Source organism: Peromyscus eremicus, unplaced genomic scaffold (genome assembly GCF_949786415.1).
Source record: "Peromyscus eremicus unplaced genomic scaffold, PerEre_H2_v1 PerEre#2#unplaced_67, whole genome shotgun sequence".
Classification (NCBI taxonomy): Eukaryota; Metazoa; Chordata; class Mammalia; order Rodentia; family Cricetidae; genus Peromyscus; species Peromyscus eremicus.
In genome coordinates, this window is record NW_026734308.1 from 718,765 (window position 1) to 738,022 (window position 19,258).

Consider the following 19,258-nt stretch of genomic DNA (forward strand, 5'->3'; position numbering starts at 1 on the left):
GAAACCTAAGGGAGAAGGGGCGTCGTTTTCTTAGAATTGCTTCCTGCTGTTTAGGGGGTGATGTTATCTCTGTTGGGTACTGTGAGAAAGCGCAGATAGTTAAATTTCAGTTAGACTAACTGTAGGTTCTGCAGCAAGTCTTAGAGTAATGGGTAAGATTGTCTGAAATTCTGGTAAGAAGTGTAGTATGATGATGATTACCATGGCATCATTCTGGATTGGGTAGAGTTGTTGTTGGGGCCCCATCTTCCTTCTGGAGACTTCTGAGATTGCTATTAGAAAAACTTATTTGTTATCAAAATGGAAGATTTGGATTTAAAGAGGACATAGCATGTAAGAAAGGATTCTGAGAAATCAAGAGTAAGCATGGAGAGAATTAGAATCTAGAAGACAATGGTCCCTTTTTACTGGTTTCCTTCTGTCCCACACCAGAGGGCTCTTCTGATATGGTACTGAAGAATCTCTCAAACTTTTCTTTTAGCAATGTGCTTGGGTTTAGAGAAGGAGTGAGCCAATTCCATCTCCAAAGCCAGCTTGGCTTATAATTGAATTGGAACCACAACTTTTCTATATTGATAGAGAGATAGATGTTAGACAGTGAGATTTTACCGTGTGTAGATTGGTACCAATAGATTCTTTCTTTCTGCTGTAAACATCCGGATATCCAAGGCCTTATGATTTTTGGAAGATGGGTATTTCCATTATCCTGGAAAAACAAAAACAGAACCCTACCCCAACCTTGATTGTTAAATTTTTCTTACAACTGTAGAGATGTCACATTGGTGGATGATCTTTTACTTCACCTCATCAAGGGGTTTTTCCTGTTCAAATCGAATTTTTATTAATTTTGTTGGTATCCATAGCTTTTCTTCTCCTGCAGAAACAAAGGCAAAACCCCTTCCCCAACGTAGAACATATCCAGGTTTCCATTCTGAGGTCAGCACATCCTTGAAATAAACTGGTTGGTTTAGCTCGGGAGTTTTGTCTGTCGTCCAATGTCTCTCTGCAGCTGTTGTTCCTTTCTCATCAGCATTGAGAAAATTCAAGGTTAATAAAGCACTATGCAATCTATTTCTAGGAGTCATTGTTACCTGTTGCTGTTTATTTAGCATATCCTTTAAAGTTTGATTGGATCTTTCTATGACTGCTTGGCCTGTGGGATTGTGTGGTATACCTGTAACATGCTTTATATTGTAATAAGCAAAGAATTGTCTCATTTTATTGGAGACATATGCTGGAGCATTGTCTGTCTTAATTTGTACAGGTATCCCCATGATGGCCATAACTTCTAATAGGTGTGTAATCACAGAATCAGCCTTTTCAGAAATCATAGGAGTTGCCCATTGAAATCCTGAATAGGTGTCAATGGTATGATGTACATACTTTAATCTTCCAAATTCTGCAAAATGAAACACATCCATCTGCCAAATTTCATTTCTTTGTGTACCTTTTGGATTGCTCCCTGCAGGTAATGGAAGTTGGTTATAGATGGAACAAGTAGGACATTTTTTCACAATATCCTTAGCCTGTTGTCAAGTGATGGAGAAATCCTTCTTCAAATCTTTGCTATTTGCATGGTATTTCTTATGAAATTCTGAAGCTTCTAGCACATTACCTATTAGTAACTGATCAATCTCATCATTACCTTGTGCTAGAGGTCCTGGCAGACCTGTATGGGATCTGATATGTGTTATATATATAGGATGTTCCCTTTTTCTGATGTTTTCCTGCAATTGTATGAATAATGAAGTTAATTCTGTATTATCAGGAATAAATTCAGCAGTTTCAATATGTAAAACAACTCTCTCTGCATATTGAGAGTCAGTGACTATATTGAGGGGTTCTGTGAAGTCCATCAGTACCATAAGAATGGCATACAGTTCTGCCTTTTGTACAGAGCTGCATGGACTTTGTACCACTTTACTTAAGTCTCCTGATTTATATCCTGCTTTCCCTGGTTTATTTGCATCAGTATAGAATGTGAGGACTCCAGAAATTGGCTTTTGTCGTACAATGTGAGGAAGGACCCATTTGGTTTTCTTTATAAATTCTATTCTCTTGCTTTTGGGATAGTGGTTGTTAATCTCTCCCAAAAAGTTACTGCAGGCTCTCTGCAAGTATTCATTATCTTTCCATAGTGATGAAATTTCTTCATTAGTTAAAGGTACTACAATTTCTGCTGGGTCCATTCCTGTCAACTGGCGAAGTCTTAGTTTACCTTTTTGAATCAAATCAGAGATCTTTTCTATATAAGTCTTTAATTTCTTATTTGGTTTACGTGGTAGGAATATCCATTCCAATATAATATCTTCCCTCTGCATCAAAATACCTGTTGGGGAATGTCTGGAGGGGAATATGACAAGAATGCATTTAAGTTCTGGATCCACATGATCCACATGTGCTTCTCGAATTGTCTTTTCTACTAGAGCCAATTCCTTCTCAGCTTCGGCTGATAATTCTCTTGGACTATTTAATTCTTTGTCCCCTTCTAGAGTATTAGCCAAATTTTGTAGTCCATCTTTGGGTATTCCCATGATACCCAGTAAGTTGGAAATGCTTCCTAATAACTTTTGAAAATCATTAAGAGTCTTCAATCAATCTCTCCTTAGCTGTACCTTTTGGGGTCTAATTTTTTGTAGCTCTATCTTATATCCTAAGTAGTTAATAGAATCTCCTCTTTGTATTTTTTCAGGAGCAATTTGTAGTCCCCAGTGAGGCAAAACTTTTTTTACTTCTTCAAACATGCTTTCTAATGTATCTAACTTTGGATCAGCTAATAGGATATCATCCATATAGTGATAAATTATGGATTGTGGAAACTTTACATGAATTATCTCCAATGGTTTCTGCACAAAGTATTGGCACAAAGTAGGGCTGTTTAACAATCTCTGTGGGAGGTCCTTCCATTGATATCTCTTGACTGGCTGAGAATTATTATAATTAAGTACTGTGAAGGCAAATTTTTCTCTATCATTTTCTTGTAAGGGTATGGTAAAGAAACAGTCTTTTAAGTCAATAACTATTATAGGCCATTCTTTAGGTAGCACAGAGGGCAAGGGCATCCCAGTCTGTAGGGAGCCCATTGGCTGAATTACTTTATTAATAGCTCTCAGATCTGTCAGCATTCTCCAATTACCAGACTTTTTTTTAATAACAAATACAGGAGAATTCCAAGGGCTGGTAGATTCTTCAATGTGTTGAGCATTTAACTGCTCTTGAACCAGCTGTTCTAAAGCTTGTAGCTTCTCTTTTGTCAAAGGCCATTGTCCAACCCAGACAGGTTTATTAGTTAGCCATTTTAAAGGTAAGGCAGTTGGTACTTCTGAGAGTTCAACAGCAGTTGTGCTCTGTTTGTGAACAGCCTGAATGGTTGGTGCCTGATTTTTATAGCATGCGATGATATTATTCCTAGAAACATGCATTGGTCTGTATTCTTTTTCTGAAAGTGTAGGAATTTTAATCTAGGTATTCCACTGTTGTAACAGATCTCGGCCCCAAAGATTTACTGCTACATTTGCTACATATGGCTTCAGTCTTCCTCTCTGTCCTTCTGGCCCTATGCATTCAACCCATCTCAAACTCTGTTTTATCTGAGATAGGGTGCCAATCCCTAAAAGTTGGACATCTACCTCTTGAAGAGGCCAATTCGGATGCCATGATTTTGGTGTAATTAAAGTCACATCTGCACCTGTGTCTACCAGTCCCTCCATAACCAGGCCATTAATTCGAATTCTAAGCTTTGGTCTTTGATCATTTATGGAAGTCTGCCAAAATATTTGTTTTATAGTGTTCTTTGTAAACTGTGATCCATCCATCAGAGCTGTTTTATCGTCCATTGCAGTATCGGTTTTTACATTAGGCAGTGGTTTATTCAGTTGTCCTGGAGAGGAATTTCTTCCACAGTGGCTGGGAATGTTCGTACTACATTTGATTTGGGGGCCTGCAAGAGGCCCCCTGAGGCCTTTCCCACCAGTAAAGGGTTACCTCGTATATCTATTTTTGATCTGCACTCACTGGTCCAATGTCAGCCTTTGCCACACCTTCTACATAATCCGGGAGGTGGTTGGGGTCTCCTGTTTAGGCTATTCCTAAAAGGAGTATTACTCCTAGGAGCACCCCACGTACAGTTTTTACTTATATGACCTGGTGTACCACATTTAAAACATTTGGTAACACGGGGCCTTCTTTCACCTCTGGGATTTGTCTCTCCTATCCAAGCCTCATTACTGTAGTTACTAGACTCAACACCATTAGTATACTGAATCCATTCTTCCAAAGGAGCTGATCTGATCTTTAATGGTGTAAGTATTCTTCTGCATTCTGCATTAGCATTGTCGAACGCCAAGGACTCAATTAATACTTTTCTTAATTCTTTATCTGATACAGTTCTTGTTATAGCTGTGTTCAGTCTTTGTAAAAAATCAGTGAAGGGTTCGTGCGGTCCCTGAAATATCTTTGTGTATACCTCAGTTGGTTTTCCAGGTTCTGGAATTTTTTCCCAAGCATTTAGAGCTGCTGTACTGCATAGGGATATTGTATGTTCATCATAAATGGCTTGTACATTCCTGTCAGCAAAACATCCCTCACCAAGTATTTGATCTTGGGAGATCACAAAACCTCTGAGTTTACCTTGTTGTTCTAAATTTTTTGCCTCTTCTCTCAACCAGCTTTTCCACTGTAGCTGCTGACTATATTCTAGAACAGCTGAAATTAACTGATGCCAGTCATCTGGGATGATTCTATGTGAGGTAGACCACGAATTTAACAATTGTTTTATGTATGTGGAGTGTATCCCATACGTAACTACTGCTTCCTTTATATTTTTAAAGTCCCTTGTTGAAATTGGTTGTAATGTATATGTATTATATGGCTCGGGGTGTGTGTCATCCACTGGCTTCTCATGAATGATAACAGGATAAGCCATTGTGTGAGAGCCATTTGGAGATGTTACAACCTCTATGGTCTTGCCCTTCTGCTTATTAGGTCCCTTGTCATGTTTACTGAGAGTTTCTTCTAAGGCCTGCAAACGAGCACCTAGGGTCTGTTCTAGGGACTGAACCTCCTCTCTGGCAAGGGACTCCAGATTTCTCATGGAATTATAGAAGTTTTTATGTTCCTCAGAAACACATGATTCCATGGACCTTATCTTATTAATTAATGTTAATCTTTCTTCCTTATATAGTGTCTGGAGAGTTAGTGTTCTGTCCATTAAATATTCACATTTATTATCAATAAGATCAATTTTTGGTACAAGCCTGTTTTGTAAATCCTGATTAGCAGATTCCAGAGAAAGAATCTTTTTCTCTAAGGTCTCATTGCTATCCATTAAAGCAGATTCCAGAGATAGAATCTTTTTCTGTAAGTCTTCATTGCTATCTTTAAAAGCCTGTAAATCCTGGTTAGCAGATTCCAGAGAGAGAATCTTTTTCCGTAAGCCTTCATTGCTCTCGCTTAAAGCCTGTATCAGTCCCAATAATGACTCATCTTTGTTCTTGTTTTTAAACCAGTGTTTGAACACTGCGTGGATTATTACAATGAATGCCAAAATGGTACAGGCCAGATATGCCTTAGGAAGGTCGTATATTTCCAGGAAGATGTCATTCATCATACAGGCAAAAAGGTTTTCAAATTCTTGTGAGGTAATGTTGTCAGCCATATTACAAGAATTACTCAAAATTTGTTAGTCAATTTTAAGGTGTAAAATTATCAGGTACTTTTACTTACCTTTTGTGGTTTTGGGGGGTGTAGTAGCACTTTTCACCCAGCAGGTGGCGATGGTACAACTCCAAAGCAGGGCCTGCTGGTGATCTTGGCTGACTGCAGCTCGCTGGAGTCAAGATGGCGGAGCCGAGCCGCAGCTGGCGTGCATGCACTCAGGAAGCTGGGGAGTGCCTCTTTCGCTGGGGGCTGAGCTAGGGGGCTGAGACCGGACTAGCTGCTCCCTTTTTCGGGAATGGAACCGTGTAGGTGTTCCCTGGTTATATGGAACTTTGCAGGCGGGTTTAGGTACCCTGTGAGCCTGAGCCAGGGAGGAGGCTGAGGGTGGGAGCCACTCAGGCCTTTGGAATTTGCCCCACGTGAGTGCCAGATATTGGTGAAAATTATTTAGGCCACTCCATGTAGTTAAAAGGAGATTTATTTAATGGCGTAACTTACAAATTAAGGGATAAGTACGTCGTGGGGTCTGGGGAAGGTGTATCACAGTCCAGCAGTGTTCTCTGTAGCTCTGCTTTGTCCACCTCCACCATCCAGGGTCCTGGAACCAAGAGAGCATTCGCCTATCCAGATCTCGGGTCCCCTGGGCGCCTCCCTTGGCCCCGCCTTGTAGGCGTGACAGTTGCCAAAGTCTCAATGGGGGTTGGAACTTCCAGAACAAAGCTGGAATGGCTACCCACTACAACATATATACCTGAGTTAAAAAATATAAACTTTGCATTGTACACAGGCTAGCCAAAAAGATTTTTTTGTTTTATGTTTGAGCAGGTAAAACATACATCATATTTCTTGTATTTACTTTAGGTTTATTTTCTCATTTCTGTATTCAGGATTTTAGGGGTTTTTCTTCAAACAAACCTGATTTTCCTTGACCTGGGATGAATCCATAGCCTCTTATTTTCTGTGGAAACAAGTGCAACTTTTCCACATTTAACATATCTTTTGACTTTAATTTTGAAGTCAAGATAATTTTAAAATATATAGGTTGGTTGAATTTAATAGTTTTCAAAATCAAATGTCTTTCAGAAGTTGTTTTTCACGCATTAACAGTCAAAAAATCTAGATACAGTACAGAATATAATATAGAATTTAGACTCTCAGTGTTTTGTGATCTATATATGGCTTATCATATTTTTTATTACTCTAATTTTAAGAATTTTACTTAATTCTTTTAAAATCATTTTTAATCTATGACTGTTTCTATCATTTCTCTTCTTCTCCCAAGCCTATACACATTTTTCAAACACACTGTAATCTACTTAGAGGCATTTTTGTCTGAATTTGTACTTACTGTGTATTTCTAAACCTTTCTGTCTTTATGAGCAAAAACCCTCAATCTGCCACCTACTATGTGGCTGGGAAATGCCACTCTGCACCTCATCCTGTGTGAGACTGTGAGAACTTCCTATGCTGCCGATCAAGCCCACATGTCACAGCCAGAGGATGTGTCTCTGTACAGTGGCTCACATGAGAGGCATGAACTATGAAGCTGCTCTTGGCTTCATTTTTGTATGTCTAGAAACATTTTTTAAGCTCTCTCACACTTTACATGGATACATGTGCCCAATCGTGGGTGCCCTATGTAAATGGACATTTCTTTCCCACCTGCCAGTTCTCAAATTACCACTCAGAAGCTTATGATCATTCCAAAATTCTCATCCAATAGCTCAGGCTTGTTACTAACCAGCTCTTACATTTAAGTTAACCCATTTTATTAATCTATGTATTGCCACATGTCCTGTGGCTTTACCTGCCTGTAACATCTTACTTTTTCAGAGGCTTACTCTCTCTTGGCCCTTCTTTTTCTCCTCCATAATTTGGTTTACTTCCTAACCTTATACCACATGGCTATTGGTCAGTCAACTTTTTTATTAAATTAATCAGAGCATAATTTACACACTGTGTAGGAATATTCCATAGCACTTACAAAAGGTGATGACTTATGAGTGGAGAATAAGAAGGACCCCAGGATGGAAGAAAGCAGTTTTCCACAGGAACTGCATAGATAATCACCTGGAAATGGGGGCACTGAGTGAGGATAGGCCACAGCACAATTTTGATATAAGGCTTTGAATAAAACTGAATGATCAGAGTTGGGATAATGCAGGTAAAGGTGAAGATCTACAGTTAGCCTACTTCCTTTCCTGGTCAGAGTGACATGTGGGTTCTTATGGAGTGTCTTCTTGATCTGGAGGTGAGGGGAAAGGAATGAGTAGGTAAAAGGAGCTTTGGAGACTAAGACCTATGTTATACACATTATATTGGGGAATTTTGGGGAGAGACTATAGCAGGTGTTCTGCACAGAGATGAGGGTGAAACTAGGAGAATGGACTTGAGGAGGAAATGGAGAGATAAAGCTCTGCATTGAGTCTACTACTTCCATGCCCAGTTTTGCCTGTGGGTTCTTGGGAAATGGTTGATTGACTTGAGGTGTGGGACCAATCAACAATTTATGGTAGGGGTATTTAGGAGGGTCTCTGAGATCCACTAGAGATGGAGGTGTCTGATGTAGGTGTTTTGATGCAGAATTAGGGATAACACTGGGGGATGGGACTCAAAGGAATGGAGAGTGAGACAAAAATCTATAGTTAGCTTACAATTCCCTGGTCAGAGTAATCTGTGGGTTCCCAAGGAGGGCCAGTTGAAGTAGGGGATTGGGATAATCCTATGAGTTGGAAGAGTCAGGATAAGAGGAGAAGCTCTTTGGGATCCACTCTAGATGGGGGGAGTAGCCACAGATATTCTGTGGTAGAACTTGGTATGAGAGTTTCGAATTGGGACGTGAGGAGCAGAAGAAAAGGAGAAAATATGTGGTCAGCCTACCTACTTCCCTGGCATGAGTCAGAAAAATAATCTTTGATGAAATATATTAAGGATAAACAAAAACAGAAAATTTGAATCATTCCAAAATAATTTGCTCTCTTGATTTTATCTTCCAGGGGAAGAAATTTTCCATGTAAAAAGTAAAGCCATCCATCAGATACTTTGTCTTTCAAGGAATATTTGAATTTTTCATTGTAAAATTCAATTTTCCCAGGAAACTTCATTACCCACCTCTGCTGCATGCTTATTCATTTTCCCATAAGTCTCCTTTGCAACCATTCAATGCACTGTTTTCAGTTATTGCCATGGTTGTTTACCTTTACATTAAATATTAACTGAGTCTGTAATAAAATATGTAATAAAAGTTTAGAGCCAAAAATTCCTTTATGAGCCCATTTGTAGGGCTTGGATTCTAAGCAAAGTCTTCCTTATTCCAAAGTTTTGCATTCTTATGACTAACTCCTAGAATTGAGCCAGTTGTGGCAGTGCACAGTTATAATCCCAGTCTGGGCGGTCTGAGGTAAAAAGGTTGTGCATTTGATGCCCATCTAAGTAACAGCATGAAATCATAATTCAAAACAAAATAAAATATTGGCAGTAGCCCCAAGTAAAAATTATTGAGAACATTTTTATGAAAGTGTTTTAAATCTGTGTTACGCTCAGTTACCCATAGGAAAAAGTATCGTGAACCCCGATCAAATTATTTGTGCATATTGCCTTCACTCACATTGACTGCTGTCTATAAGTATTTCTATAAGTATCGTTAAACAGAGGGCAGGTTTGGTATCTTGGTGCATACCTTTAATGCTTGCACTTAAGGGGAAAAGCCTCTTTGTGTTTTGAGGTCAGTCTGGTCTCCACAGCAATTTGCATCAGACCAGATAGGACTCCCTCCATAGCATACTGTCTCAAGACAAAAATCCCATTGCATTTAGTAGGTAGGTTGGCATACACCTGTGAATACACCAATAAAGTGTTAGAGACAAGATGATCAGAAGTTTAAGGTCTTCATTCAATACAACGTAAATTTGGGGACATCCTAAGTTATATGAGACCCATCTAATATTAAGTCCCCCATAATAAAAATCGCAGCCTCTGTATTTTAAGGGCCAGAGATCAGTCACATTGCAAGCTGACTAAATATACAAATGTTATGTGTGACTCTTTCCCTCTTTACAAGGCCTGTTTCTTTCCTAAACCCCATTGAATACTTTCTCATTTTATGATGCCATTTCATTTTCATGTTTCTTTTTCCATCTTCCATCTGTAGTTACCTTCTCTGCATCTGTTCTCTCAGATTTCTCTATTACCCTCATTTTTGTTTTGATTTTTCTTTTAGAGTACAAGGGGAACCATAGAGAAGATCTGTGACTTCCTAGGAAAGAAACTGGAGCCAGATGAGCTAGATATGGTCCTCAAGTACAGCTCCTTCCAAGCCATGAAAGAAAAAAATGTGTCTAATTTTAGTCTCATCATTAAAGATGTGATTATTAATGGTTTGGCCCTCATGAGAAAAGGTGAAGAAACTCTTTATATCCAAAATATGTAAGAATAAGTGGAAGAGTTTTTTGTTCCAATGAAGCTGTAAGAAATTGTTGTGAATATGTCAATGGTCGTTGCACATCTCTCATAGTTTCTCAGAGACCTTGCAGTGGAATCTTTCTGTGGTGATGACATGGTCTTCAGAAACACTGAAAAGACTGCTTTTTTTCTGGGAGATATTCTTGGGATTTTAGAGGGTTGTGTTCAATATCCTCAATGGAAAATGAGAGACATGTTTTTGTTTGTCTTTCTTAGGCTTTCTGTATCATAGCCCTAAACTCTAAGAAAATGTTTAATGGAAAGAACCAAAGATATATAATGGATGATAACCACAAAATACACTTCCATTCACTGCTCTAAAAGATGTTCAACAGGTCAAGATTGTTGATCCATTGCAGGCTAAGATTAGAACTTATAAGAACTAAGTGAATTATCCTCCAGTGTTAAAATATGATGACATTTGCCAAGCTCAATTTGGAGTGCTTCACAATCGTATTTACTGTCTTTCTTCTGAATTGTCTCCCTTGAAATGGGAATACTCATCTTCTCTATGTCTGTGCCACCTCTCTATGCTATGAGCAAATTGTTGGTATGGTTTCATAGCTGTGCAGTTGAGGAGTGACTGCCAGAATACACCACACCAAATTAGTGAATAATTGATGAGATGGGACTCAGGGCTGAAGAAGGAATGAGATAGATGTGAGGTATTTGGGGATGCCTAAAAAACTTGGATATAAATGCAGAAAGTAGAGAGTTACAGGTTTAATTTTCCTCTTCTAATTACTTACATTCTTAATCTTCAGTCAACCTCCAACCTACAGTGTGAAGATCAGGTCATAAGACTCTAAGGACATCAGGAGTATAGATAGAGATAAGTAAGTTAAAGTCATTAGTGTATTGCATTTAATTCAGTACTCCTGGTATCCTCACAAGAGGAAATTACACTCAGATTTGGGCACACAAAATGTCAACTCAAGAAAATGGTCATCTGTACACTAAGGACTGAGGCCTATGGTAGGGTCCACTGCCATTGACCCATAACCTCAGACTCCTGTGCTCCAGACTCTATGAAGATAGAGTTCTCTGTACAAGAACTGAAGACCTCAAGTAAGAGAAGAAATAGCCCATTATTGGATTTCCTGAAGTAAATAATAATTTGGCAGAGATAAAAGAGTATGTGTACAAAATGGCTTCAATGAAATACCAAAACAAAAAGGTGGCTTGTTTAATAGAGACAGACTACTGAAACTAACAAAAGTTTTATCTGAGATGCACTGGAATAGATGAAATAGAGTTTAGAACAAAATTACATGAAGAAAACTGTACTTTCCTCTTTTCCAACTCTGTTTTTTCCAGAATGAGACCACATTGGGATTTTAGTTTAGTCTCTTCTAAAACATAGTATTTTCATGTATCATATTTTTAGGAGAAAAATATATAGTAGTTATTTCAAAAAACAGGATATGGCCCTAAATTCATATGTGCTTTAATTATCATAGTGATCATATAAGACACCCATTTCTTGTTTATTTAAAGATAACTTTTATTCTGAGAAATTGTTTTCCTTGTATTAAACTCACTATAAGCCATGAATCCCACAAGAAACCAGGTCAATGAAGGGGGAGACAAACTTCATTGCACCCCTCACCCTGATTCATGACTCCAGTGCAGAAGTTGCTGAGATGCATATGTTGGGAAACATTTTGAAAAGAATAAGAAGAATGAGGAAAATGTTGATCTTCTTAATTCCTACATTAGATTGATTCCTTTGCTTAATATGGAAAGTATGAGCATATCAAAGATTAATTCTAAAACTTATTTCATTACTTACCAATAGACCGAATCCTTAAATCATAATGCATGAAAAATTGTGTTAAATGTTATACTAGCTTTGAACAAGAGGAGTTCTCTCAACTTTTTTTGTCCTTTAGTTGTTTTTCTCAGGACACCAGAGAGATACATTTCCTTGCCTCTATAGAGATAATCTGAAGAGCTAATATTTACCTGGGAGACTCACTTATCAGGCTAGATAGGATTAATTTAGTTTAAAGCTCCAGTGAACAATTTTCCACAAACAATTTGGTCATTATGATTCAATATTTAGATACTTCATGAAATACAGACCGGAGAGTTGTTCTGTTCAGTTGACATAACTTTGATAAAGACATTGCCACAATCAAGACACATGGGAGGAAATGTCTTCTGACAAACTACAAAGGTTTTGACCCTCATTCACAGTAGATATTTACTAGACAGAGTACTTGAGTCAGTAATCATTTTCTCTGGTGTACAAAAAAGATATTAATCTGAGAAACAGAGGGAAGACCTATGGAGAAGCCCACTATCTACAGGTCAAAAAAGCCAGGAGTGTATGAAAAACAACATTTTATGAGACCTGCAGCCTCTGAAACTAGGAGGAAGTTCCTTTCCAACAGGAGTTAAGCCACTGTGCATTAGGGTTTTGCTGACCCTGGACACATCAGAGTTTCAGGAGGTTTTTAGAAAGAAGCACTGAAGAAAAATATATGCATGAAAGGTACACAAGATTTTGAGATGGTTGGACTGAGAACTTCATGAGTCCACTCCACAAACATGATTCTCTCATCTGGATTGATTCATTCCATTTGCAGACATAGTGAATTTGCTGAGATTCTGATAGCTCAGCATCCAGTCTGGCTTATGAGATTCAAGATTACTGTGGAATACAATAACACAACTTGTTTCACTAATGAGTATAATAATGAAGCTGAAAGTAGCAATGGGCATTGATAGATTCCAGTATCAATAGATGACACTCTTACAGTCATCGCAAGAAATGGTATATTATTTGACTATTGTGTATCAATAATTATATTTTCTTTAATGTGTACAACTGGGCATTTAAAGTTAACTTATGTGATACACAAATATTGTATTTTAGTAAGGAAAAAAAAAACATGACTTCTAGCCAGGCAGTGGTGGCGCACGCCTTTAATCCCAGCACTCAGGAGGCAGAGCCAGGTGGATCCCTGTGAGTTCGAGGCCAGCCTGGGCTACCAATTGAGTTCCAGGAAAGGCGCAAAGCTACACAGAGAAACCTTGTCTCGAAAAAACCAAAAAAAAAAAAACCAAAAACCAAAACAAACAAACCAAAAAAAACCAACAACAACAATAAAAACATGACTTCTGTGGTCAGTCTTTTTGGCTTTAAATCTACAAGCATCACTATACTACTGGTAAGTTCTCAAGAACTAATTTTTCTTCATCAGCAAAATGGTAACAAGGCCACTATCTTTCTTACTCATTCACTAATCCTTTCAATAATTCCATACTGATAATGTTTTTGTATGTCTGATACACTTTAATAAATGAAGCTTCTGATAATTTAAGAAATACTTTACTTTTCAAATATATTAGATGCATATTTGAAGCATGTTGAAAAAGAGGAAATTCATCAAAGTGTCACAGCTATGAAATAAAATACAGCAAGGAGAAGACCTGTAGAATTCTACATGGAGAGAAGATAGGAAGAGAGGGTCACTATCACAAAAATAGGGAAACAGAAGAAAAAGAAGTAACTATGTGGAACACATCAGCACTTCATGGTTAAGGAACACATAATACAATGTGATAATTTGGACTATAGGAGATCTCTACGTCCAAGCCTAAAACCTCCTAGAATGTGGTTATGAGAACCAAGGCATGGTTAAAAAAAATACTGGGAATGAAATCATCTTCACGCATCAGCAAACTCCATACTGACTGAAAACAGACATTCTGGGATGCACTCAGCAGGCAGTATTTTGTGTCTGTTGTATCTGATGGAAATATCAAGATGACTGATATGGAGCTCACCACTGTGTGTGTATCCAGCTCCATGGTATCTGATATCTTCAACCTCTGCAGGCATGTGCATTCATATGCAGCTACAGACACATAATTAGAATTAATTTTAAAAGGTGTTTTAAAAGTTGCTGGCATAGTTTGCAGAACAGTTATAAGTTAACCCTAAAAGGAAGAAAGAACGATTTAAGTGTGTTTGGGTAATTGAGATATGAAACTCTATTGGGCTCAATAGTATGATGGAAGCATGTCTAGTGAGAAGGAGAAATAATCTAGACATTAAAAATATAGATCCAGTGTCCATGTTGTTATATATTGTGGAGTTGAAAAATTGGTATAAGAGATGGTTGACATTACTTACACAGAGGTACAAGTCTGTTTGCATTCTTTTCAAAGCATAAGAATTGTTCTCTATAGAGTAACTGTTAGTTCTACTTTATTGACTGTGTGTTCCTACTTACGCAGATGGTAAAATCATGTGAATAAAGGAATGAGAGCAGATTTACAATCATCATTAACCCATCTCTGTGTCTGCTTCACATTTTCCAGGTGTGGCTGGGGACTGGAAGAATCACTTTACAGTAGCTCAAGCTGAAACCTTTGATAAAGTATTCCAGGAGAAAATGGCTGGTTTTCCTCCAGGGCTGTTTCCATGGAAATAAATTCTTAAAATTTTAAAAACTTATATGGACACTGGTGTTTATTTTCCTGTCCTTGTACAGGTGACTGAGTGGATATGGTCATAGAATACATCCTATTATTGAATTGTGTAGGTTTTTTTCTAAAATGTATTAGTAGTAATAATAGCAGTAGTAATAGTGGTCATAGTAATTGCGTAGTGGTGGTTATTTTATATGAGTCTGTGTGTGTGTGTGTGTGTGTGTGTGTGTGTGTGTGTGTATGCACAAGTGCATGTTGTAGGTGTGCATCGTGCACATGGGTGTGCACATATATTTCTGTGTGTAGTACCTTTAGATGAGAAGAATGCATTGGTTCCCATGGAGTTGCCACTGCATGTGCTGTAGACTCCTTTATTTGTGTCCTAAAAAGTAAATTCAGGTTTTCTATGAGGGTAGTACAGTGATCTTAACCTCTGAATCATCTCTCCAGCCCTGAATCTTGTAGTCTTGAGTTATCAAATATTTGTTCCTATTATGACTGGTCTACTATACATTGACAGTTAAGTCCAATTTGCTTCACAGAATTCCAGCTTAAAACAACCTTTGTAATATCTGAAATATAAAACATACTACAGAAATTTTTAGATAATTTTTCCTCTGTTACATCTGGGCAAAAAGTAAATAAATTATATTTATAGAGACATTAAACATAATTTAATTACTGTATGGTAGAATATCTTCATAAACTTACATTTCTTCTCACAACTGTGTATTTGTATTTCAGCTTTTTTCTTCTTTTTGAGTAATTTTTACTGGGTGTATACAATAATGGGATTCATTATAAAACTGGTTCATACATGCACATCATTGCCATTTTCTCAGTATTGCCCCTCTACTGCCAAGTGCCGTACATTCACTCATGTTAGCACTTTCACCTCCCACATAGCACCTCTCTGCTTGAGTGTCCTATAAACATACTTATATTTAAATATAGATGTTCAGAATGGAGAAATAATGCAATATTTTTTCTTTTTTATGATTACAGGGAAGTTATTTATTTTAGGTATGATGGAGAATATACCTAGGGGCATCTAGAAGAGTCCAGAGCACAGAGAGAAAGTAGTACACAGAACATGGCCAGCAGAATAGGCCAGGCCACTACGTGGGGATCAAGAAAGCAAGACTAAAACAGAATAAGATGAGAGAGGGTGGCCAAGAAGATAAAGAGTGCCAAGAATAGGCATTATCAAATTGACACTGTTATATATAAATCAGAGGCTGGGGAATAGAAGTCTATGACCTGGGTAAGTTTAGGATAGGGACTGGGGTGAGAAGAGCAAAGAGGCATCAGGATGCTGAATACTTGTGTGAACTCTGTAACAGTATTTGCCATGAGAGCATGGAGGCCAGCATGCATTTGGTATGCTAATAGGCACCAATTTAGCCATTTGTCCTAAGGATGTTTTTGGTCCTGACATTCCAGACTGTTTTTTGGTGATGAAGGCCTATGTAATCTGTTCTGAAACTGCTTCTTGGCTGAAATTACAATGGTGTTGTCAAGACCTTGGATGTTTGGAGTGCTTATCAAAGATTGGAAGGAAGGAGTTGATTTAAGGTTGGAGACATCTGTTTTGATTGCTATCTAGGTTTACAGAGACAACCTGGGGCAGGCAAAGAGCTTATAGCAGTATGAAAATTCTAGTTAAAGCCAGAGGCTCAGGCCAGTTTGGAATTCCATCAGAAACATCAAGTTAATATGGTTTACAGCAAGTGTAAGGGTACCTGATTTTAATTTGGAGCAGTTTATATTTTTTAAATAATGAGAAATCTGATGGGACAGATATAGACTGGAGAAAAAAGATAGAGTTAATGAGCATAGTGGAAAATCTTTTTCTTGGGTATATGCTTGAAACTTCCAGATCCACAGGTAATAGGGTGTGCAAATAGTCTGAAGCCTAAGAGTATCAGAGTTAGATAGCTAGATGCACAGATAAATAGTTAGATAGTTAGATAGATAGATCCCAATGCTAGGAATTGACAGTAGGTAAGTAGGGAAGCTTAAGCTGTTGATTTACGGGAGTACTTATCAAGAGTATGAGTTGTGATAGATGGATCCAAGATGTAAATGCTTGAAGCTCACATGAATTTCTTAAATATACACAATGAGATGAAAATTTTATATATATTATCATTGCTACTGCTTATAATCTATACTTAAAATTTCACTGTTGAAAAATCAGTTAATAGGTGTGTATCACAAATTGCTAAATGGTCTTATTAATAAAAAAGTAAAACCCAGAGCCAAATATTGAGGTAAAAGCTAAAAGATTGGAGAAGCAGAGCAAACCCACAATGTTCTTACCTATACAAAATCCTCAGCCACAAGAGAGAAACTTCTTCTTTGCTCAGGCCTTATTGTGATGGTATTTTACTTGTACTGAAATGTGATTTTAATTGTATGCTAATAAATAAAGTTGCTTGGGGGTCAGAGCTATTAGAGCCTTAGCAAGTGCATGACGGTGGTGGCGCATGCCTTTAATCCCAGCATTTGGTAGACAGAGCTAGGTAGATCTCTGTGTGTTCAAGGATACAGCCAACATTGAAGACACATGCTTTTAATCTCAATACCATAGAGGACCTGGAGGGTCGTACATACAGGCAGTGATGAAGCAGTCATGTGTTTGGGTTTACAACCAATAAGAAGGCAGAACAGACAGTCTATATAAAGATGAACAGACAGGAATAGGCCCTTTTTTAGAGAGCTCTCTTGGCTGAAGCAGGAAGGGTAAGGCTCTTAGTCTGACCTCTTGGCTTTCTTCTCTGAATCGGCTCTGTGTTTCTTATTTAATAGATGGTTGGTTACATCTACACCTTATAAACCTTTTTCTGCCCTGGCATCTGGGATTAAAGGCTTGTATGCTTCCCAAGCAAAGACATGAGATCTCAAGAGTTGGGATTAAAGATGTATTCCTTGACATCTGGCTCTGTTCCCATTGTGGACTTGAACTCACAGACACACTGACAGATCTGTCTCCTGAGTGAGAGGATTAAGGCTGTGTGCCATCACTGTCTGGTCTCTATTTCTAATCTAGTGCCTGGCTCTGTCCTCTGATCCGCAGATAAGTTTTATCCAGGTGTACAATGTATAACCACATTTCCCCTTTTTGTCTAAAATAATAAAAGATTATTTCTCAAGTCCTTGTTTAAGTAGACTCTAAGGCTGGATCATTTCAGCTAGGCAACTTGAAATTGTCCTGAGCAGTTTGTAGTCCAAAGCTGATCTTTGGGTGGTGATTATCCTCTTAGTGGTACTATCATCCTCCTGATGAAATCCTTGTTGGGTGGTCCCTTCATCATTTTTGGAGACTTCAAAATCACTGTTATGTATGGTCATGGTACTCTGCAGAAAACTGATAGAGACTCATACCCCAAATCATGTACAGGCAGGTAAATGAAGCCTTTTTTCTAGGATTATTTAATACACTATGACCATGAATAATATATATACATACAGGCAGTACATACAGGCAGTGATGAAGCAGTCATGTGTTTGGGTTTACAACCAATAAGAAGGCAGAACAGACAGTCTATATAAAGATGAACAGACAGGAATAGGCCCTTTTTTAGAGAGCTCTCTTGGCTGAAGCAGGAAGGGTAAGGCTCTTAGTCTGACCTCTTGGCTTTCTTCTCTGAATCGGCTCTGTGTTTCTTATTTAATAGATGGTTGGTTACATCTACACCTTATAAACCTTTTTCTGCCCTGGCATCTGGGATTAAAGGCTTGTATGCTTCCCAAGCAAAGACATGAGATCTCAAGAGTTGGGATATATATAAAGAAAAGTTTTAAAGAGTTAAAATAAAACCAAGGAATTATGAAAATAGTGGCAATAGAATAGTCCCTTATTTTTTCCCTATCCCATTTCTAGAGTCTCTTCTGACTTGATACAGAGATTTTTAATTTTCTTTTAACAAACATGCTTGGGTTTAGAAAAAGAGAGAGCCATGCTCCACCTTCAAAAATAGCTGTAATTTTTAATTGAACTGGGACTGCATAAAGAGTATTTTCATTATATGCTCATAGAGATCATCAAAAACAAACTTTTAGGAAGACTTATGAAATTTTATCTTGTTAATTATGAGATATACCATGTACCAACAGGTCAATTTACTCTTTTTCTTGGAACATTTCTTGGATGTTTGTCTTTTTCTTTAAGATGTCTCTTTTTCCCAGTGAAAAGAAAGAGTTTTTTTAAATCAATAACTATAAGAGGTCATCCTTTAGGTAACAGAGAAGACAAAGGAATCCCAGATTGTAGAGAGCCCACTGGCTGAATTACCTTTTAAAAAGCTCTTTTATCTGTTACCATTCTCCACTTACCAGATTTCTTTAAAATAACAGATACAGGAGAATTACAAGGTCTGATTGATTCTTCAGTATGCTGGGAATTTAACTGCTCTTGTACCACCTGTTCTAAGGCCTGTAGTTTATCTCTTGTTGAGTTGATTTGAATTCTAGCCACTGTCCTGAGTCCTCAAGGTATTATTGGCTCAATAGTTTTTGCTGTGGGATGTTCTGTATGGCAAATGTGTTGCTAATTAGTCAATAAATAAAACACTGGTTGGCCATTGGCTAGGCAGGAAGTGTAGGCGGCAAAAGGAGGAGAATAAAGCTGGGAAGTGGAAGGCTGAGTCAGAGAGACACTGCCAGCCGCCACGATGAGAAACAGCATTTGAAG

General features: G+C 37.9%; 1 protein-coding gene across 1 annotated transcript in view; it reads left to right on the forward strand.

Moving 5' to 3' along the window:
* The window catches only part of LOC131901270 (sulfotransferase 2A1-like), a 38,237-nt gene extending 23,673 nt beyond the window's left edge, over nt 1–14,564 (forward strand). Inside the window, exons 5-6 of the mRNA XM_059252482.1 lie at nt 9,878–10,055; nt 14,452–14,564. Coding sequence (XP_059108465.1) covers nt 9,878–10,055; nt 14,452–14,564 — 291 coding nt within the window. The remainder of the gene's footprint in view (nt 1–9,877; nt 10,056–14,451) is intronic.
* The last annotated feature ends 4,694 nt before the right edge of the window (nt 14,565–19,258 follow it).